Source organism: Aspergillus luchuensis, chromosome 1, assembly GCF_016861625.1.
Source record: "Aspergillus luchuensis IFO 4308 DNA, chromosome 1, nearly complete sequence".
NCBI classification, from domain to species: domain Eukaryota; kingdom Fungi; phylum Ascomycota; class Eurotiomycetes; order Eurotiales; family Aspergillaceae; genus Aspergillus; species Aspergillus luchuensis.
This window is the reverse complement of record NC_054849.1, coordinates 2,677,533-2,699,591: the sequence shown is the minus strand read 5'-3', so window position 1 is coordinate 2,699,591 and position 22,059 is coordinate 2,677,533. Positions and strand designations below refer to the sequence as shown.

Genomic DNA, 22,059 nt, shown 5'->3' with positions numbered 1-22,059 from the left:
TGGCGCGGTCCATCCATTCTGAACCTTTTGTCTGTGCTGGAGATATGCTATCCCCGCGTATATCATATATGACATGTCGCGTCTTAACTCCGATCCCGATAATATTATGTCGAGGCATACGCTGTAGCCAGGGACCATCTGATCCTTAGCCACCTCTGTATGCGTGGTCCTCGATCACCACTACCTCCTACTTTTCATCCGATCATCATCATTAGATCCAGACAGATCAAAGATATATGTCTGGATCCATTCATGCCCACCTTTTCGAGAGAAACAGCGAAAGTCAATTCTAGGCCTCATTGATGTTGATTCGCCACTGCCTTGGGAGCTTTCAACAAAGTATGGTAATCGATATCGCTGTTAAAGCTGGTGAGCCCGGAGCCATCATTGGACGCGGCAGGGTCCTTCCTGGAGAGACCAAACCACGTTCGCAACCCCGTGATGGTCGCTTGCGGAATAGACGGTAGCCTAATTTGACGTGTCTGGGTTTTGTTCTCCTCCGCTGGAGGCCCCTCTGCTGTGCCACTCGACAAACCCAACACGGCGTCCTTGATCCGGGTGAAGTATTTCTTGAACGCAGTTGAGACCTCGTTGGATCCGATCAAAGTGGACCGATAGACGGTGATGGATCCCATGGTAACTCCAATGCATCCCTCCAAATGAAGCCAGAATACCTGCCATGGGTAGTCGAGAAGTCCGTGGTACCACGTGCCTGCGGTGCGAATAATGGAGCATGTGCACATGAAGATCGAGAGACACAGGAAGCATCCAAGACCTAATTTCGTCAAGGTTCGTAACTGCACTTTGTAGAGCAATCGCATTGGAATACTAATGACTGGGAAAAGTTAGTTATAGCTAATCCTCATCTGGCTAAGTGACATACTCATCAGGTCAGTGAGCGCATCCAAAATCGGTGGAAGCCAGACCATTGCGAGGACCGTGCTGTTCGGCACAGGTAAGGAGGGGAAGCATTTTGCTTTAAATGGTTAGTGTGAGAGATTATCGCTGACGAGGGATCCTTACAGATTGCCTTCATTCCTGTATACGGACAAGGAACGATCGGTGCGACAAAGGCGCTCAAAATCCACGAAATAAAGGATAGCCCCACAGTGCAACGGTAATAAAGGATAAACCAGCGTGACATCCCCACCAGGAGAGGGTGGAAGAACGCCAGGTAGCACCACTTGACGGAAAAGACTGTGGTCCAGAGAAGGACTATAAAGGCAATATTAAAGCCATAATCTTTCGCATGTTCTTCTAAATGTGAGGCGAGAAAGAGAAGTGCGTCAACATTCCCTTCCAACGCTGCCATCTGAAAGTAGATGGTGTATGCACGGAGAAAGCCCAGGACCGTGCCTATCAGCAGCGTGGTAAAAGCAAAGCTAAGGAACGCATCGTCCAAATAGAGGCGTCGTCGGGTGAAGAGTCGGATGAAGATGCGGCCAAGAAACGACAGTGCTGCCAACGCGAAGAAAATGCCAACGGCTATCTGGTATTCATACATATTGAGTTAGTGTGATACCTTCGGATAATTATGCTTGAAATAGCCTTACCCCATATTGCCGCTGGGTAATCCGACCGATATCACCTATGACCGGCGGGGTCTGAGAATATTGACTAGACGTGAGATTCAGCGAGGAGATGTCCATATTTAAGCTTTCCCAAATGACTTGGGCATATCATATACAGGTGTACATGCAGTTCCTGATTCACTTCTCCGATGGGAACACCGCTTTATGTATACTGGGCTGTCAGACCCTCTGGTTGCACGAGTGTCTGGGTTGGCTGCGCGGGGTCTTGAGCGGCTCACTGGATTTCCTCCTACATACTCAATGCTGACTGCATTTCATCGACCTCACGAGGATGGTAATGCCTCCCAAAAGAAGCAAGGGGCTCAAGGGTTGCCTTGAGATTCTCAGTTTCTTTTCGAAGACTCAGCCTCAATTCCCAGCGCTTTGGACTTAGAAAGTGCGATGTTGAGATTGATATTTTCTCTCTTCCCTTTCCCACGCGTGTTTAGCAATAGCCATCTAGCTCTGCCTCTCAAAGACGCTTGTCATCAGTGGGTGGGAACCGATATCCCTTCCAAGTCTCACTAGCGTCACCCCTGTCTTGAGTGTCCTGGCTACGATGAAGACCATGACCGTTTCCGACGTCATTACTATATGAATAGCCGACGCAGATACCAGGAGGTGTCTTTTCCCTTCATGTGCAAATAATCAATATACCTTCCACGATGAGCTATATGCACTCTGTTCGCTGGCATGTCACTCTTGAGACTAAGTATCGCTCGGAGGTTACGGAGTCCCCGTCATGTCTCTGAGCGACAGCATCAGGAGTGCTGAAAGTACTCTGCTAACATTGCACATGCCATTATCCAGCTTAGTTTACCAATATGGCTCCTTCACGATTGCCATAACCTTCATGTACTACGCGACATCTCCCCTTTAACGCACCAAGCTGAAATGCTGAGGCGCTGAGCAGTAAGGCCGAGAAACTGCGGCCGTGCTCTGGTATGATACAAGCAAGGGATCATGCAGTCAGGCCACTGACAATTTGATAATTACATCATCTTCGCTATCAGTATGGACAAACTGCGCGTTCGAGCAGACCAACGGTGGTTGTAACTTGGGCTTATCCGAATATCATTCCAAACACAGCCTCTGGTTTACGCTTGAAGATCCTCCCGCATATGCTTGTATAGCAGTTGAGGCTCCACAAAATGCTATTCTAAGCATTTTTGAGGTGTGCTGCACACAGAATCAACGATTGAGGCTGGGAAATGTTGGAGTGTTACACTATTGCCATTTTAGGCAACTGCCCGCCTAATCTCACCGCCTCCTGCCCATGATCCCCTTAACACTCCCCCACTAAACCGCTCCCTCCGATTGCCTGTCCATGGTGGAAGCGAGGGACATCAAGTTTACACCAATGGCTTCCATCAACATTATTCTGACTATTTGCCTACCGTTTGTAAGCCTCGCCGTGTATGGACTCCATGCGCTCTACCAACACCGGTCTAAAATCAACCGCCTCCGCAAACAAGGAGTGGTAAGCTCAATCTTACCTACAAAGCTTACTACACTATCACTAACACCATGTTTAGCGCATGCCAGCAGGATGGAGTTGGCTAACTGGCCACATGCTGGTTCTTTCGGACTATGTTAATAGTCTACCTGACGATGCCAATGTTGTGCTTGCGACGCAAGAGTTAGCGTCGGAATATACTGACACGGAGATCTTTCTATTGGATGTCTGGCCTATGTCCCCCGCACAGTATATAGTCTTCTATCCCGAAGCGGCATCACAGGCGACAAATAAATTAAACCTGCCCAAAACAGTCATACAGCCTCGATTCATGCAACCGATTACTGGCGGGCCTAGTATGATATCTATGGGAAATGCTGAGTGGAAGGCCTGGAGATCAATCTTTAATCCGGGATTCAGTGCTGGTAGCATGCAGGATCTCCTTCCCGAAGTTATCAAGTCGGTTGGTGTATTCTGTGATAAGTTGCACGAGAAAGTCAATGCTGGGAAATTCTTCGCCTTAGATGACCTGACCACCAGATTAACCATGGATGTCATTCTGAAAGTGACGCTGTTGGTTTACCCTTCCTCACATTGTATGGCAAATGTTAACGAGACTAGCGACGCGGACCTTGATCATCAGAATTCCGACAACATCATTGCAACTGCTCTTGGCCAAATTACCAAATGGCATTCTTTTTGGGACCCTCGCATACGAGCACACCCACTTCGGCCTATTGTTCAGGGATATTACGGTCGCGTTGTGAATCAATGCATTCGTAAAGCACTGCATGAGCGATTCTCCGAGATGAAGCAAGCCAAACGGGATGATTTGCCTCGTTCTAAGCGAGCCAAATCCATCCTTACTCTAGCCTTGGAAGCATATCTAGAGAGTAAAAACGAAGGAATCACTGACTCTACACAGTTAGACGACGGCTTCGCAGAATATGTGACCTATCAGATTCGATTGTTCCTCTTTGCCGGGACTGATACCACTTCAAGCAGTATCGCTTACGTGTATCACATGTTATCTAAGCACCCTGAGGCTTTGGCTCAAGTGCGGCAAGAACATGACCGCATATTTGGGCCAGATCCTTCAGCTGTGGTGCAGCTACTCCGCGAACAACCTTCCTTGCTCAATCAATGCTCATATACAATGGCAGTTATCAAAGAGACCCTTCGGCTCTACTCCCCCGCAGGCACTATGCGTCAAGGCGCAGATGGCTTGTCACTTACCGACAGACACGGCAACCATTACCCCTTGGCAGACGATATCAGCGTCACCATCTTACACCAGGCGACGCATCTCAACCCAAGGGTATGGCCACGAGCGAGAGAGTTTCTCCCAGAGCGGTGGCTTGTTGACCCAGGCCACGAGCTTTACCCCGACCCGGCAGCCTATCGTCCGTTTGAGCAGGGACCGCGCAACTGTATTGGCCAGACTCTTGTTTACAACGAGATGCGGACAGTCTTGGTGATGACCGCCCGGACATTCGATATCAAGCCAGCCTACGATGAATTGGATGCGATGAAGGCGAAACAGAGGGGCTGGTTTGATCACATTGCTGAGTCTCTAGGCTTTCAGAACAAGAAGCCTAAGCTGCTGCACGGCGAAAGAGCATATCAGTCTGAGAAAGCTGGCACTCATCCAGTAGATGGATATCCGTGCCGTGTAACTCTGGTGGCTTAAATCCAAAAGAGTCAATGTATCAATTTTCCTTGCACCCGAAATGGTGATAGCCTGGGGCCTTTTCTCAAAAGTTGTAGCATTAGCCACACGCAGCCAGATAAATTAAATTGCATTCAAAAAGACTCGAGAGCTAATATACTCGGAGTCAAATGAGACATAACAATTAAGCTCCCCAATAGCCGTTGTGCCAAGTTATATATTGGACGCAGGCAAAGTAGAACGTAATATTTACTCTAAATCCTCGGTAGTATATGCAGCTTGCTCTACCACTAGTGCCGGGCTCTATCGTGACCCAATTACATCTCCCAAATACCCCATGCAAGCAACTTTGTCTACCATGGCGTGATCGGGCATTATTAATCTACCGATTTATAATCATAGCCAATAATCCCTGCAATAATAACAGATGGAATGATACTTATACCGTACTCAGCGTAGGTCTTCGCAAATAGCGAGATTGGTATATAAATAGAATTCCATCATTCTTCTCACGCGCGAATAGATTCAAGAACCCAATCAACGAATCGGAATCGCACCCTTCCCTACCTTCCATCGCCCCCAAGAACCCTAACCACAACCATGCCCACCACCCAAACCCCAATCGACAACCCTCCCGCACAAGGAATCTCCTACTACACACCAGCGCAAACCCCACCAGCAGGAACCCAGTTAGAGGGCACAACCAAGCTCTTCACCCCCCTAACCATCCGGTCCCTCACCCTTCCCAACCGCCTCTTCCTCGCCCCTCTCTGCCAATACTCCGCAAGAGATGGCTACGCCACCGACTGGCACCTAACCCACCTGGGTGGAATCCTACAACGCGGCCCCGGACTCGCAATCATGGAATCAACCGCAGTGCAGAAGATAGGCCGAATCACACCCCAAGACCTTGGCCTCTACGAAGACGGGCAGATCGAGCCTCTTAGACGAATCACCGAATTCGCCCATAGCCAGAGCCAGAAGATAGCTATCCAGTTAGCGCATGCAGGCCGTAAGGCTAGCGCTGTTGCTCCGTGGTTAAGCGTCAATGCTATGGCTGTGAAGGAGGTTGGTGGATGGCCAGACGAGATTGTCGGGCCTTCGGCGATTGCGCATGAAGAGGGGGTTAATGCGGTTCCGAGGGCTTTAAGTGGGGAGGAGGTTAACGACCTGGTTAAGGACTTTGCAGGGGCTGCGAAACGGGCTGTCAGGGCGGGGTTTGATGCGATTGAGGTTCATGCTGCGCATGGGTACCTCCTGCATCAGTTTCTGAGTCCTGTTAGTAATCGGCGAACGGATCGGTATGGAGGGAGCTTTGAGAATAGGATTAGGCTCTTGCTGGAGGTGTGCGACGCTATCAGGGATACAATCCCGGATACAATGCCTCTTCTTGTGCGCATCAGTGCGACGGACTGGTTTGAGTTCGATGAGGGGTTGAAGAAGGAATTCCCGGAGAGTTGGACGGTTGAGCAATCTGTTCGGCTCGCTCCTATCTTGGCTGATCATGGGGTGGATTTGGTGGATGTCAGCTCGGGTGGGATTCATTCCAAGTCTGCTATCGCTATCAGGTCTGGTCCTGCTTATCAGGTGCATTTGGCGCATGAGGTGAAAAAGGCAGTTGGTGACAGGCTGCTGGTCACCGCTGTTGGAGGAATCAAGACGGGCAAGCTTGCTGAAGAGGTTGTGCAATCTGGTATCGATGCGGTGCTCGCTGGTCGCTGGTTCCAGCAGAACCCTGGGCTTGTTCGTGCGTTTGCGAATGAGTCGGGGGTGAAGGTGAGGATGGCGACGCAGATTGACTGGAGCTTTGAAGGTCGTGGCAAGGGAAGAAAGAACGGGTCTTTATAGAGTGTTTGTATAGAGTCATTACTGCGTCGTGGTGAAATATACGGGGCCTTTGAAGACGTAACTGCTTGGGGAATTATGACAAGTATGTCATCGATCAAGGGCGTTCCATAGCATCTCTATATAGGGAGACTTTGCTGCTACATCGGCCACTGCAAGCTGGCTCTATAAATAAGGATACTACAGATTGCAACAACCCGACCTGGAGTCAACATCATCCCCTCCCTCAACCAAGACACTCCGATTTCTCTCCTGCGTTGAGATTGCGACGTCGAGACCAGGATTACCGGTGAAGAAATTGACCGGTTTAAGACCAACTACCATCTTCTCCGAGGGCATGACGGGCCAGTCTTCGATTCGGGGGTTGTGGGTCGATCCGAAAGTGTGCCAGATGACAATATCCTTATTGCGCACCGACGAATGCTCAGTTCCAGCTCGCTTAGCAATCGCCGAAGCAATCCCGTCGCCACCTAGTGACTGCATAGTGTGACGGCCAGAAGGGAAGTGTTCATCTTCTGTGTACCGCGTAACCCAGACGGCGTGCCGTCCAAACTCTGAGCGCCTGGCATGGTATGAATCCGGGTGTGCGAGGAGCATTTGACTATAGGCAGGAAGTAGCTTAAAGCCAACTGGAGTTCCAGTCACTGGATTGATAACATTCTCGTTGATGATCTTGAATGTGCGGTTCTTGGTGATATCAAGGTCCAAGCCGCTTTCTTTCTCCACGATGGAGGAGCGCGTGACGTATCCGACGCCGAAGGGGTTTCTATGCGAGTCAATTTGTTTTTGAGATTTACCGGTATGGTCAAAGCTGTGTACATCCACAGGTATAGCATGGGACTCTTCGATCTGCAGAGAATTGCTATGACCATCGATCGCGGGATCCATACGCAGGGAGAATAAATGCTGATGATAAGGGGCTAGAACGCCGGGCGCGACAATGGTACCCCACGGTACTTTGTCACCAATATCAATCGGTGCGGTTGAAAGGATTCCAGTAGCGCGTACTTCGTAATGAATCGACGCATCCTGGCCAAATTGGAAAGCGAATATATATTCGTAATTGCTAACGGTGATGATGGTTTGCAGGACGAGGATCCGCGAGCGCGTCACCACCGCATTTCTCGTCCGGTAGTTTGTGTGTTTCCACAAAATGCCGTCATCTTCCTCATGACAGCAGACTACGTTCGGAAGCTTCAATGGGTCCCCTGCAGTAGTCGTGTGCCAGCCATCAAAATACTTGATGTGACCCAAGCAGTCACAACCCAGACGAAGGTTGTTAGCATTGATTCCCGCCCCGTCATTGCCAAGATCAAATGCCCCCTTGCGAGGGTAAGGGGCTCGCGGGTCGCCATAAGGCACAAACATTTCTGCAAGGGACAAGCGGTAGAAGAGGCTTCGGCCACCGTAGCGAATGTCGTGAAGGGTGAGGCCTTCTCGGTAGTTGAACCCGATGTGCATGGACCATTTTTCCCAGTCTAAATGGTTTCCTTGTGTCTTGAATGAGGGACCTTCCGGCTGTACCACTTGGTAGGGCTTTGTAGTTGTTCGCGGTGAAGCTCTCAATCCAGGGCTGTATTCGATCTCCGCGCCGTGGATTTTGCGGCGATCGAATGGCTTCGGCTTGTCATGAATGCGATCGTCTGGACCAGAAGGAAGTTGATACGTCTTGGTGACTTTCAAGTCTTCCGATACTTCCGCGCACAGATCTAGAGGATAGGCATAGTAATTGGCATCGGCGTCATCCACCAAGCGCATGTAGAACCAACACTATATACTTGGTTAACATCCAGCCGTTGTGCACTTTGATTAATCTGATGTATTTACCATGGTAGTCCGTTGTGAAGTGTCCTTGGTGCCATCTGTGGCATATGCCCATGACTCAACAACAACGGTAGCACCGTCCGGCAGTTGCAAGCGAGCAATCTCTTCCTGAACGTTCGGATCTGACATGCACGCCTTCTCGGCGGCTTTCATATAGTCAGAGTCGATATACGGATGCCTTCCGATTAGGTGTTCCTTTTCAATGATTGTAGCGTCTTCGAGATCGACTAGGAGTTCAATAAACTCATTTGCAGAAGAACCTCCAGGAAGGACTACTTGGACACGAGCAACTCTCGCAGGCCTTTTCGGTGCACAATTTCCTTTATAAACTTGCTCCAAAAAGGGAACCATGTCTGCCTTTGGAGGTTCCTTCAAGGTTATCACTCGAAAATTGGGGGTTTTCCCGGGAAATGCATGGCGTACAATATCCGCGGCCTGAGACCACTGTTAGAAAACAACTATTCATATGGCTTTCGTTTGTTTCCATACCTTTGCGATCTCCTTTGGACTCAAAGGATCAAAGGGGTGGGGTACCGACATAGCTAAAGGTGAAATATCTCGCACGAAATATTGGCTGTAGTTTTGAATTGGGAACGAAATATGTGAGGTATAGTCTGACTTATAGGCTTGAGCTGATAAATCCTGCAACAGAGTGTGGAGATAAGCAGAGTCTTGGAATGCCCGGAAGCATTCCCCAAAGGTTAGGTTTAGGCGACACTGCTTCTCCGTGGCATTAAGTTCCGCATCCCGCTTCCATGAAGGTAAGGATTAACCGGGCAGGGCCGACCGACTCTCGCACCGACCTTCCGGCACGACCCTAACAGTAAGTTTAGGCGCGGCGTGCGTCAAGATATACTGCCATGGTCGCTAAAGTATAAGGCTAGCCGAGTGCCCACGATCGACTGCCTTATCTTCAGCTCTTCCGTGCGGGGTCGCTTCGATAAAGTACTATCGCCAGTCACTGCCACATGCCAATATGCGAGCGAAAGTTGAAGTAACATGGAAACAATACTTGAGCCACGTCTTGCAAGCAGCGCCATTGTAATGGATGGCTACATCTGGACGATTTCTCCAGGTATGACAACGGTCCAGTCATAGACTACTAAATAAGAAAAGAAGGATAAAACGGTGCTTGCATTTCTTCAAGATATATTTGAGCCCGTCTTAGCCTCACCCGAAGGCATTGCGTAATGCGCTTTTCCTGCGAGTTTCACACTTGGATGCTGATGCGGATACTATACCCATCAGCTTAGTGCTTACTTCATTTCATAACCAGTCTCCAACGAATATCAGCAGCGGCTTGTAAAGGTCACTCAGCAGTCCATTTCATACCCACTATTCACGAATGCATTCGATACCAGCTGCTTACAAAGTGTTTACTTCCGTCCTTGTTCCCGCCCCTAGTCAGATCAATGCCATACTTGTCTTCTCCATACTGTGCCACATGTCAGTAAAGCCATATAACTAACAGACCAGACCCCGATATTGCCCCATGGTCATCTACAATTTAACAAATGGGCCGAGCTGAAGGTAAATTCAACCTTTCACCATCATGAGCTCGACTGAAATCCCTTCCGATCCTTCTATTCAAAGAGGGTACGTACATACTTTGATAAGCACTCCATCCAATGCATACATTCTTATTAACCAGAAAGCTACAGCTTCAATGGAGCGATCATCACCCAGGAACGGCATATCCCACCCTTTGTCTTCGCCTTTGAAATCACCTTCCACCTTGACAAGTGGCCTTCATTCCTCAAGAACGTCAAGCCCCCAAAGCATTTCCATCCACATCAGGAAGAGTACATAGAAGTCATAGAAGGGAAATTGTGCGTTGATGTTGGGAACCAACAGTACACGCTAACCCCCCAGAGTGGACGATTCTGTATTCGTCCGTGGGTTAATCATCGATTGTATCCGCCTTTATTTCCTGCACAGCAGCGTTCAAACGATGATATGATATCATCTAGAAGCGGTGGGATAATACGATTTTTATTATCCGGGCAGGATACTGTGGAGACATTCAAGCTGGATATATTGTTTTTCATGAATTGGTACGGATACCAGGAGGAGACAGTAGTTGTGGGCAAGAATGTCGATATTTTACAGGTCATGTCGGTGAGTTTTTTTTTCTTGAATGACCCCTTTCACACAGTTTGTGCCAGGCTTTGGCTAACTGAGTTGATTATTTCCATGTTGGCAGATTTTCGATGCTGGGGGCTCCTATCTGTCACTGCCAGAGTGGGTGCCCTTCGGGTCAGTCATAGCAATGGGGATGGGGATTACGCTCGGCGGTTGGCTGGGTAGCTTACTTGGATATCAGCCTTACCATCGTAAATGGACCCGAAGCTTTGATTGGGATCTAGCATGCGATCGTATGGAAAAGACTTTGTTTCAAAGGCGGTTTGCTATAAGGGAGACGAAGATCGATTGATACTGTGTTTAGCTCGTTATTTACAGCGTACGCATTGCTCAATGGAAGAACTAGTCATCCAGTATATCCATTTTCTTAGCTAGGGATGTGTACAGTAGTATGTGTCTGCAATTTGACCAGTCAAAAGAGTCGGCTGATTCAAAATCATCATAGACATACGTCGATACTTCTGGAAGCAATACGCATGTCCAGAATCAGCGAATGTATCCTACAAAGTGAAGAAATTCCAAGGGTATTGCTGAAGAGGCTTTTCCTCATTGAGAGGCACCATTGCAGGATAAACTACTCGACAGCTGCACCGTACTTCGACTGCTCCCCGAGTTTGTAATCACGCCAAGTTTCAGTCTACTCGACCAGACGAATAGGGACCAAGAGGAATACCCGCTCCACATGTCTAATCACTCCTATGGAAGACCCTATTGTCACTAGAGCACGTCACAGTGGGGGAGTGGGGAAAGCACACGATTTGAGTCTGATAAAATCATCCCGATTCGTCTGATCGACTAGACCACCCCACTGATATGCGACATCAATGCTCAGACGCCATAGTTATCCAATCCAACTGCAGTCTTGAGCTGGTGCTGGAACGAACGTTCCAGCACAATTAATGCAGCCAAGAATTCTCATCATGATGCACCAAGGTTAGGAAGTATCACCTGTGGGCTTTCCTATGTCACTGGCTGTCTGAAGCCGAGAAACGATGGCCGCTGCCTCCACGCTGATGGCAGAAGCCGTCACACGACATGTAAGAGCGTTGCCCCGTTACGAAGGATCTTGGTAAGATACATGGAAATACACGAGCTTAGAAGCTCGCCATATCATAAGGAAAGAAGGCTGGCCTTCAGATTCCATCTCTGCCAAGTCCTACGTATTATTAGACGTCACAAAGCAGCGAGCAAGACCACCAACAACCTCTAGCTTTGTACCCACTAACTAATCAGACTAGAGCTACTCTAGTGTACAGGCTAAATTATGTCTACTCTCGGCGGCCCGCACTGCAAAAATCGTCGGACCCTGAGTGGGAGTGACCTCGACATCGCAGGAAGCTAAAATCTGACCTGCTTTAAATATTCCACCAACAACCCAATCATGATAGTGTCCCCAGTCCACCAGGAGCCGTTGCTGAACCACCACCAACAGCTCCGACTATCCTGCAGTTCTACATACCAGACAATGAGACCGAGAGACACACTAGACCCGGACACAGAAAAAAGGTAATACGATGTCCCTAGCCCATTTGCTCGGCTAGCTTCCACTAGGAAGCCGGTCATGAGCATTAGAACGGGCCACAGGACCGCTTTGGTGTGGTCTTGCAGCAGCACTGCCCTAATTGCACTAACGGTGGCACAGCCGACATCAGACAACACCACTCCCTCTCTGTTCATCCATGTTTGTCAGCAATCACATACATACAGCCAACCAATCATTGCTCGCCATTTTATCGCTTCTAGCCTCACTCGGCCAGTCGCGGCGGGTATGCGAATCACCTGCACTCACTTGGGAGCCATCGACAACCCAAGCCTCTTCGATATGCTACCGGATAAACGACATGTCTGTACACTCTGAGCACAGCCCTCTCCTGATGGGTCCTGTGGATGCAATTCAGGGGCCATATCGGCGGAAGAGGATTAATGAGGTCACAGTTGTCCTATAAATCCCATCCCGGGTTGACATGGAACTAGGGACTATCCAGTTAGCCGACCCTCTCTCTCCGAGAAGATATAAGGCAAAGACTAGAACCTGCAATGAGTGCCACAAATCAGTTGCAATAAGACAGCTCTCTTTTCTTCTACGCAAGAATCTCTATTCTATACAATGCCGCTTATGCTCAGCGAAGATTCATACTGCCCGAGCGACAGCCGGTCAGTTCCCTTGGCCATTGTCGGCTTTGCCTTTGAGTTTCCCCAGGAGGCGACATCCAGTGAAAGCTTTTGGGAGATGATTCGCCACGGAAGATCCGCCAGTACGGACTTCCCCACGGATCGGATGAACATCGAGGCGTTCTACCACCCGTCGAAGGATCGGCCTAGTAACGTACGCCCCCTCTAATGATCCTGTGTACCTCACACGGCTGATGTTCTTCGTAGCTACCTGTTCGGGGAGGAAACTTCATCCGAGAAGACCTGGGAGCATTCGACGCTCCTTTCTTCTCCATCACGCCCGGAGAGGCTGCCTGTATGGATCCACAGCACCGACGCATGTTGGAAGCGACATACCACGCATTGGAAGATGGTACCCATTCCCTCCTTCACGACAACCTATTCCAGTTTGCTCATGACTCGTCCAGCTGGCATCCCAATTGAGAAGTGTTCCGGCACTAACACGGCCGTATACACGGGGTGTTTCACCAATGACTACCAGAGTGTCCTACAGGAGGACTTTGAGCTCGAAGCCACCCACGCCGCGATGGGAATTGCCTTCTCAATGCTAGCCCATCGGGTGAGCTGGTTCTTCAACTTCAAAGGTGTCTCTATGAACCTTGATTCAGCCTGCTCGAGCAGCTTGGTCGCCTTGCACCTAGCGGCTCAAGATCTGGCTGCGGGAAATTCTTCCATGGTATGTGTCCGGGCATTCATGTGTAGAGATTGGTCAATCAAATCCAGCTATGCCCAGTTAAATTTCCCTTGATGGGCACATCTGCAAAGCAATGGCTAACATACTATGGGTAAATGTCCTTAGGCACTTGTTGGGGGAGCCAACATCGTTTTCCACCCACATTTTATGAAGATGATGTCTTCTTTCAACTTCCTCTCACCCGACAGCCGAAGCTGGAGCTTTGACCAGCAGGCCAACGGCTACGCGCGTGGTGAAGGCATTGGCATGCTTGTCGTGAAGCGACTGTCTGATGCTTTGCGTGATGGCGACTGCATTCGCGCAGTTATTCGCAACACAGGCTCAAACCAGGACGGTCGAACCCCCGGTATCACGCAGCCCGACGGGTCCTCCCAACTCGATCTAATCAAGCGGACCTACGACCAGGTAGGATTGGACATGGGTCCAACGCGCTTCTTCGAGGCCCACGGTACCGGAACCCCAGTGGGGGACCCCATCGAGGCCAACGCTATCGGTCAGGCCTTCAGTCACTGCCGGTCTGTCGAGGACCCGCTGTATATCGGTGCGGTTAAGGCTAATATCGGTCATCTGGAGGGTGCCAGCGGTTTGGCCGGCCTAATCAAGACCATCCTGGTTTTGGAGCATGGCATTATCCCCCCGATTGCCGGGTTCCGCACACTGAACCCCCGCATTGATGCCAACCAGCTCTGTTTGAAGTTCCCCAAGGAAGCTATCCCCTGGCCTACTACCGGCCTGCGTCGTGCTTGCGTCAACTCATTCGGTTTCGGCGGTACCAACTCCACAGTTATCCTGGATGATGCCTACTATTATCTGGAGCAGCATGGACTCAAGGGATATCACCAAACGCAACCATGTTATATAGCACCAAGTCCCACACTGCAAGTACTAGCTGCTCCGTCAGCATCTGAGACGACCGTCAAAGTGCTTGTCTGGTCCGCTGCGGACCAAACTGCTGCGGAAAAGCTCAGCGCTGCGTATCACGACACCATCCGCCAGTGTCCTCCAGAGGAGCTGTCAGACTTGGCCTACACCTTGATTTCCCGTCGGAGCAGATTTCCTTGGAGAGGTTTTACGGTCACTGGTGGTCAGCAACTGGAGGCCGTAAAGCCCGTACGAGCAGGCGATGGAGTACAGCTAGCCTTTGTGTTCACAGGACAAGGCGCACAGTACCTGGGAATGGGGAAGGGCCTCATCTCGGTGCATCCGGTGTTCCAACAAACAGTCGACCTCTTGGATGCTGACCTTCATGCCCTCGGCTGCTCGTGGTCCCTGCGCAGCTTGTTCGAGGGCGACAGCCATCTGCCCATCAATCAGCCAGAGTACAGTCAGCCAGCAACCACCTGTCTACAGATCGCTCTGGTCGATCTGCTTCAAAGTTGGGGCGTCCAGCCTGCCATCGTTGTGGGTCACTCGTCCGGCGAAATTGCCGCAGCCTATGCAGCCGGTGCCTTGTCGCGCGCCACGGCCGTCAAGATCGCCTATCACCGTGGCCGCCTATCCTCGCAGCTGGCAAGCCAAAGAACGGATCTGTCAATGATGGCTGTCGGCGCCTCTGTCTCAGACATCCAGCCCTATCTGGCTCGTCTTGACCAGCCCACTGCAGTCATTGTGGGCTGCGTCAACAGCCCAACCAGCATCACCCTCACTGGGTCCATCGCCCAGCTGCACACTCTCCAACAATGGCTTGAGCATGACTCCATATTTGCCCGCATGCTGCGTGTCCCCATGGCCTACCACTCGCCCGCCATGAACGCTATCGCGGCCGAGTACCGCGAGGCAATGGGTGACCTCTTGCTCCCAGATCTCAAGGCAAACCCACGGTATACTACTACCACCACCCCGATGATCTCTTCGGTAACACAAGCCCTCGTCACCCCAAACGTCCTCGCCAGCGCAGACTACTGGGTCCGAAACCTGACTTCACCCGTAGAATTCTGCGGCGCTCTCTCAAGCCTTCTGTTCGCGGAATCATCATCCACCTCCTTCCCCATCACTCATCTTCTTGAAATCGGCCCTCACCGTGCCCTCCAAGGCCCCATCACCGACACCATTCGCGCCTCAGCAGCCTCCAAAACAGCCACTAAGGCAACCCCTCCTCGCTACCTCTCCCTCCTGGACCGCAAAGTTCCCGCCTCAACCACCCTCCTCCAGGCCACTGGCCACCTTTTCTGCGCGGGCTTCACGCCCAACCTCCTCCTCGCCAACAATCTCCCCCAGCCCAAACTACGGCCCATCCCCTCCCACCGTCTCCCCAGCTACCCCTTTAACCACAGCCAAACCTACTGGAAAGAAAGCCGCCTTGGCAAGAACTTCCGCTTCCGCACACACCGCCGCCACGACCTTCTCGGCACCCGTAGCCTAGACTGGAACCCGCAGATCGCGCAATGGCGCAATATCATCCGTCTGCGCGAGGTCCCCTGGCTCCGCGACCACACTCTCGACGGTCAGATTCTCTGTCCAGGAACCGGGATGCTCCTCATGGCTGTGGAAGCTTTTCGCCAGCTTAGCCCGACGACCACACCGGGTATCGAAATTCGGGACGCGCGATTTCTACATGCCTTGCGGGTGCCCGCGGAGACGGAGCAGGTCGAGACACAATTGACGCTGATTAACGAGGGATCGGAGTGGATGAGGTTCAGGCTGTTTGCGGTGGAAGGCGGGAGCTACGTGGAGTGCTGTGAAGGGAGGATCCGGGGGGCAGCAGCGGATCATGAGGATGAACTTGAAACGCTTGTGCTCCCCAGTACTGTTACCAATGGGCAATCGGTGCAGGAGTGGGTACAGCAGGTGAGGAACGGTTGCTCCCAGCCATCGTCGCAGGACATCTACGATGGCTCGACGGGCAGCTCGCTGCATTACGGCCCGGCGTTTCAGAGCATCAAGCAGCTGCGGCTGGGACCGGGTGCCAGGGCAGTGGCGGCAATTGACTTGGAGAGCTGGAAAAGGGTCATGAGTGAGGAGGACGCGCCGCCGTATGCCGTGCACCCGTGTACCATGGACGGGCTGGCGCAGTTGGTCGTGCCGGCGCTGAACCACGAACAGCGCGACACTTTGCCGACTATGGTACCAGCGCGGGCATCCCGCATCTGGATGGACCTTCGTAAGCCGGCATTGCTGCACCAGGGCGAGATCCTGGCTGTCGCACAATGCCGGCTGCGGGGCCATCGTGGCGCCAGGTTCGATGTGGTAGGCATGAGTGTGGACGGGGATCGGCCGCTGCTATGTATGGAAGGTCTGGAAACCTCCTTTATTGAGGCGGCGAAGCCAACAGCAGTGATTGGCGAATCCTCGCGACAACGCCAGCTATGCACCAGCCTGGTCTGGCGGCCTGACGTGGATATGCTTGATCGCGAGCAGCTGCGCGAAGAGGTCTGTCGCGACCGACCGTCAGAAGCTCCTAATGCGCTGGGCCGGTTTCGATCTTTGCAGGTGGCGACGCTTGGATATGTGATCGAGGCAATGGAGTACCTGGCGCAGCATCCAGAGGTGTCCGTACCTAACTATCTCCAGCGGTACGTAGCCTGGATGCACTACCAGCGGCAGCGACTTCAGGGTAGTCCCGAATGGACGGCGGCACAGAAGCTGGCGCAGGATCCGGATGCGCAGGCGCGCCTGGTGCAGGAAGTGGAGGATGGCTGTGGCACAGAAGGACAATTCTTCATGACTGTGGGACGGCATTTGATTGCAGTGCTGTCGGGGACGGAGGATCCGCTGGAACTACTATTCCGTGACGGGATGTTGCACCGGTACTACGAGCAGATGCTGGCGGATGCATACCACGCTTACCCAGCGTCGCGTTACCTCGAGCTGCTGGGGTTCAAGAACCCGGAGCTGAGGGTGTTGGAAGTCGGCGCTGGCACGGGGGGTCAGACGCTACGGTCGTTGCAGACTCTTTGTCCCCCGGATGCACCGGCGCAGTGTTCACTGTACGATTATACCGACATCTCGCCAGGGTTCTTCCCCGCCGCCCAGCGGAAGCTTGCAGATTATAGCCCCGTGGTGCGCTTCCGCACGTGTGATATCTCGGTGGATCCGGTCACGCAGGGGTTCGAGGATGGGAGTTATGATTTGGTCCTAGCCTCGCATGTGTTGCATGCAACAGATCGGCTCGATGAATCGCTGCAGCATGTCCGGCGGTTGCTGAAGCCCGGAGGCAAGCTTTTGCTGTTCGAATTCACTGAACCTAACTCGGTACACATTGGCTTTGCATTTGGGCTGTTGAAGGACTGGTGGAGTCCGCTAGATCATGAGGAGCGCTCAGCTCACAGCCCCTGTCTGAGTCCGATCCGGTGGGATGAACGGCTGAGGCAGAACGGGTTCTCAGGCGTGGAGGTTGAAGTCCCCGGGCAAAGCTTTCCGGAATGCCAATATCTAAGCATCATTGTTTCTAGCGCAGACGTACCTGACAATGAGCAGCCGCAGCCACAACAACAGCAGCAGATCGTGGTACGTGATCCATCGATTGTGTCGCAATGCGAGATGGCACATGAACTGGGCGGGCAGATCTGTTCTTTAGCCGAGGCATCAGAACTGGACATTCCCGCGGATGCCATGGTGGTGGTGCTGCTTGAGATGGAGAAGACATTGTTGGCCGATTTGTCAGCCCACGACTGGACGCATTTGCATGCTGTCCTCTTGCAGGCCAAGAACGTGCTGTGGATCACACAGCCGCCAGCCGAGAGTCCGAATCAGATTCCCCAGCATGGAGTGGTTGAGGGATTCGGGCGCGCTCTGGCCTCGGAAGATGCCACCCGCAAGTTCGTTACCCTGGCCCTAGATGGCCAGGTCTCGTCAGCCCGTGCCACTGAGACGGTCCACCACCTTGTCACCGAGATCATGCGTAACCCGGTTGATGCTGTGGAGACTACCTACTCCACCACGCACGGTGTGATCCATATCCCCCGTGTCATGTCAAATGACCCCATGAACGAAATCGTATCCCAGGCGACCATGCCTCGTCGGACCAAACAGTGGACCCTGGAGGATGGAAGCAAGCCTGCCGCTGCTGCAACCCTGTGCATCGGACCACCGGGACGTCTACATGAGCTGGAGTACCATGAAGTGGCGGAGCACAAAGGTGAATCGGTGGCAGAGGACGAGGTAATCTTCGATGTGCAGGCATTTGGACTGAGCCCGCGCGATGTCTTAATGGCAGCCGGGCAGCTGGATGCAGTGGCCTTGGGCAGCGCCTGTGCTGGTATTGTCCGTGCCGCAGGAAGCTGCACAGGGTTCCTGCCCGGCGACCGGGTGTGCGCCGTGGGCAACGCCATGGCCGCGTCGCTGATACGCACCTCAGCTCGCGCAGTGGTCCCAATCCCCGCGAATTGGAGTTTTGCACAGGCGGCCGCCGTGCCAATTCCCGCGTGGCTGGCCTTTTACGCGTTGGATTGTGTGGCGCGGCTGGCGACGGACGAAACGGTGCTTGTACATCATTCGGTTGGTAACAGCGTCCAACGCATGGCCATACAGCTAGCCATGCGCCGCAGTGCACGCGTCTTAGCCACCGTGCCCAGCGAGAGCCAGAAGACTAATTTGTGTACCGCCCTTGGGTTGGCCGAGACCGAGGTCTTAGTAGTTACCAAGGACGCAGAGCTCGCGCCAGCCCTAATGAAGCTGGCGATTCGTGGCATGGATGTCATTGTCGGCTCGGTCACAGACGAGCGTATGTCGCAGCACCTCACCTCTGGTGGCCGCTTGGTTGATATCAGCTGGGGTGAGCAGCAACAACAACAGTCGCCGCTGCAACCTTTTGCCCAACGTGCAAATACCTCTTACACCCGCATCAACATGGCTGAGCTCCTACAGCAGCGTCCACAGCGCGCTTACAACATCTTCCAAGAGGCAATGGCTGAGTATCCGGGCGACCAGCCGCCGCAGCCGCATGTCTATACCGCCGGTTCCGAGACGGAAGCATTGCAGCAGGCGGATCTGATGGGAGGCACCGTCGTGACGCTTGACGCTGGCCGTTCCATCCCCGTTAGTTGTATCACTCGCCCCAAATCCCAATTTTCAGCTGATGCCTCGTACGTGATCGCCGGAGGTCTTGGTGGGCTAGGACGCAGCCTTGCGCGGTGGATGGCTAGTCGCGGGGCGCGGCATCTGGTGCTGTTGTCTCGTTCGGGAGCGCGTACAGCGGCAGCGCAAGCATTGGTAAAGGAGCTCGAACGGCAAGGTGTGCACGTAGCAACGCCTGCAGTCGATATCAGTCAGCGAGAGTCGCTCGAGCAGGCGCTATTGGAGCTAAAGCTCACGATGCCGCCGATCCGGGGATGTATCCAGGCGACAGTGGCCTTGCGCGACAACATGTGGGAAAACATGACGCATGAGGACTGGTCGCTTAGCATTGGCTCCAAGGTTACCGGCTCGTGGAATCTACACTGGTGTCTACCCCGCGAGCTGGATTTCTTCGTGCTGCTATCCTCGCTGAGTGGCCTCTTCGGGGCGCCCGGTCAGTCAAATTATGCAGCTGGAAATGCGTTCAAGGACTCTCTTGCGCATTACCGCATCGCACAGGGCCTCAAAGCGGTATCCATTGACTTGGGTCTGATGCTGAGTGAGGGAATGGTTGCTGAAAGCGACTTCCTGCGGTCGATGCTGCAGCGCAATGCCACGCTGATGGATATTGCTATCGAGGAGATGGTCGCCCTCTTCGACTATTACTGCGATCCAACTCTGCCACGGCTAACCCATTCGACTGCGCAGGTCGTTGTAGGCATTGAGATGCCGTCGGTTGCTTTGGCCAAGGGCCTCGATTTGGACCATTCGGTCTACCGGCCGATGTTCCGCCACCTGTTCCAGATGGACGCGCAGCGGCACCGAAGGCATGGGGAAGCAGAGAAGGAGATGGCACCGATAGCAATGACGACTGCACTTGACCGGCCCGCGCTGCTGAAACAGTCAGCATCTATTGTTGAAGCTACCGAACTGGTGCTCGAGTGGCTGTCGGGAAAGCTGAGCCAGGTGCTGGGAATAGCAGCTGCAGACGTGGAGCCAAGTAAGCCCATTCACATGTATGGGCTGGACTCGATGGTGTCGGTCGATCTACGCAACTGGTTTAACCGCGAGATTGGGGCTACATTCACTGTATTTGACTTGATGAGCAACACGCCCCTGCGTGAACTAAGTAGGATGGCCGCCGAACGAAGTCGTTATCGGCAGAAGAGCAGCAACACCACCACCACAAGCAGCAGTCCAGCGGTGACACGCTCCGATGAAATCGCCGAGCTAGTACGCAAGTACACGGCGGACTTACCCGTGCGCTCGTCCAGGGTGTCGATGGGTGATGCTACTGTTTCGGATTCGGACCGGTCGACCATCCTTCTTACTGGGTCGACGGGGTCGTTGGGCAACTACCTTTTGCACGGCTTGCTGCGCAATCCCCAGGTCAATAAGGTTTACTGTCTGAACCGATCGGACGACGCTGCAGCTCGGCAACGTCGCAGTTTCTTGGAGAGGGGACTCGATACATCATTACTTGAGGACTCGAGCCGGGTACAATTTCTGAGGGCTTCGTTTGGGGAACGTCAACTGGGGCTGGAAGAATCGGAATACAACCATTTGCTAGTGTCAGTCGACACGGTCATCCATAACGCATGGAAAGTAAACTGGAACCATCACGTCTCATCTTTCGAAGATCCTCACATCAAGGGTGTTCGCGAACTCATCAACTTCAGCATGGCAAGCCGGTATAATGCGCACGTGGCGTTTATCTCCTCCGTTAATACAATCACGGCGTGGAAGCCATCTGGTGTGGCAGAGGAGCGGGATACGATTCCCGAAGAGCCTATGGAATCTGCAGATGTCGTGATGCCTCAAGGCTATGCCGAAGCTAAGCATGTCGGGGAGCGGATCTGTATCGAGGCGTCGAGAAAATGTGGCGTTCCAACTAGTATCCTGCGCGTGGGCCAAATCGCAGGTCCGAATAGCCGGCTGGGTATGTGGAATCCACACGAGTGGATTCCCATTCTGATCAAGACTTCCAAGTCAATGGGCCAGATCCCAAGCGACCTGGGTCACTATTTGGTTGACTGGGTCGCTGTGGACATCCTGGCGACGATCGTGTTGGAAATACTCCAAAGTCGCCGAGCCGCCACTGCTGCCGCCATGGCTACTACTCCTACTAGCAGTGTCTTCCATTTGACAAGCCCGACAGGTGTTTCTTGGAAGTCACTTATTCCGGCCATTCAAGAGAGGTATCCGGTGAAGCTAGTATCTCTCACAGAATGGGTAGAGGAGCTGGGGCGCCTGCAGGAACTCTCACCTGAAGAAGTGGCCGATAAACCAGCTATTAAGTTGTTGGACTTCTACCGCCTGCTGGCTGGCGCGAAGGCAAGTCCTAGAATGAGTCTGGAGCAAGCCAGGGCAGCCAGTCAGACCATGGCTTCTCTAGGCCCGGTGTCCCTGGCTCAGATGTCAAACTGGCTGGACCAGTGGAACTTTTGAGCTTGATGTGGAACTTTTCGTCCTGATATAGCCATGGGATAATATCATGATCTTTAACCTACCTAAACTTTATTAAATTCGATTGTGATTCTAGCCCCTTTATATAGGTTGGGGGTCTATCTTCTCTTACTTTTTTCCATCAGATTGTTCAGTGATAGGCTGACTAACTTTTTGATTGTATTTGGCATAAAAGGGTAGTATTAAGTTACAATCTTCCGGTCATGTCACCCACTCCTGCCACTGG

At 52.5% G+C, this 22,059-nt stretch overlaps 6 protein-coding genes across 6 annotated transcripts; 4 read left to right on the top strand and 2 right to left on the bottom strand.

Moving 5' to 3' along the window:
• Nucleotides 1–296: 296 nt before the first annotated feature.
• On the bottom strand, nt 297–1,649 carry AKAW2_10925S (uncharacterized protein; the record flags this gene model as incomplete). Its single annotated transcript, XM_041692601.1, has 4 exons — nt 297–835; nt 884–976; nt 1,024–1,489; nt 1,554–1,649. The coding sequence occupies 4 exons, from the start codon at nt 1,647–1,649 to the stop codon at nt 297–299; spliced, it is 1,194 nt and encodes a 397-aa protein (XP_041537645.1).
• A 1,249-nt stretch (nt 1,650–2,898) lies between these two features.
• Nucleotides 2,899–4,717, top strand: AKAW2_10924A (cytochrome P450; the record flags this gene model as incomplete). Its single annotated transcript, XM_041692590.1, has 3 exons — nt 2,899–3,051; nt 3,107–3,600; nt 3,649–4,717. The coding sequence occupies 3 exons, from the start codon at nt 2,899–2,901 to the stop codon at nt 4,715–4,717; spliced, it is 1,716 nt and encodes a 571-aa protein (XP_041537644.1).
• A 579-nt stretch (nt 4,718–5,296) lies between these two features.
• AKAW2_10923A (NADH:flavin oxidoreductase/NADH oxidase) lies at nt 5,297–6,544 on the top strand (the record flags this gene model as incomplete). The annotated part of the gene is made up of 1 exon (XM_041692579.1): nt 5,297–6,544. One exon carries the CDS (start codon nt 5,297–5,299, stop codon nt 6,542–6,544), a length of 1,248 nt encoding a protein of 415 aa, XP_041537643.1.
• Nucleotides 6,545–6,721: 177 nt separating this feature from the next.
• Nucleotides 6,722–8,905, bottom strand: AKAW2_10922S (amine oxidase; the record flags this gene model as incomplete). The annotated part of the gene is made up of 3 exons (XM_041692568.1): nt 6,722–8,311; nt 8,369–8,800; nt 8,855–8,905. The coding sequence occupies 3 exons, from the start codon at nt 8,903–8,905 to the stop codon at nt 6,722–6,724; spliced, it is 2,073 nt and encodes a 690-aa protein (XP_041537642.1).
• Nucleotides 8,906–9,917: 1,012 nt separating this feature from the next.
• Nucleotides 9,918–10,799, top strand: AKAW2_10921A (uncharacterized protein; the record flags this gene model as incomplete). Its single annotated transcript, XM_041692557.1, has 3 exons — nt 9,918–9,961; nt 10,027–10,483; nt 10,569–10,799. 3 exons carry the CDS (start codon nt 9,918–9,920, stop codon nt 10,797–10,799), a joined length of 732 nt encoding a protein of 243 aa, XP_041537641.1.
• A 1,815-nt stretch (nt 10,800–12,614) lies between these two features.
• AKAW2_10920A (type I iterative PKS) lies at nt 12,615–21,815 on the top strand (the record flags this gene model as incomplete). Its single annotated transcript, XM_041692546.1, has 4 exons — nt 12,615–12,833; nt 12,887–13,031; nt 13,087–13,355; nt 13,479–21,815. The coding sequence occupies 4 exons, from the start codon at nt 12,615–12,617 to the stop codon at nt 21,813–21,815; spliced, it is 8,970 nt and encodes a 2,989-aa protein (XP_041537640.1).
• Nucleotides 21,816–22,059: the final 244 nt, after the last annotated feature.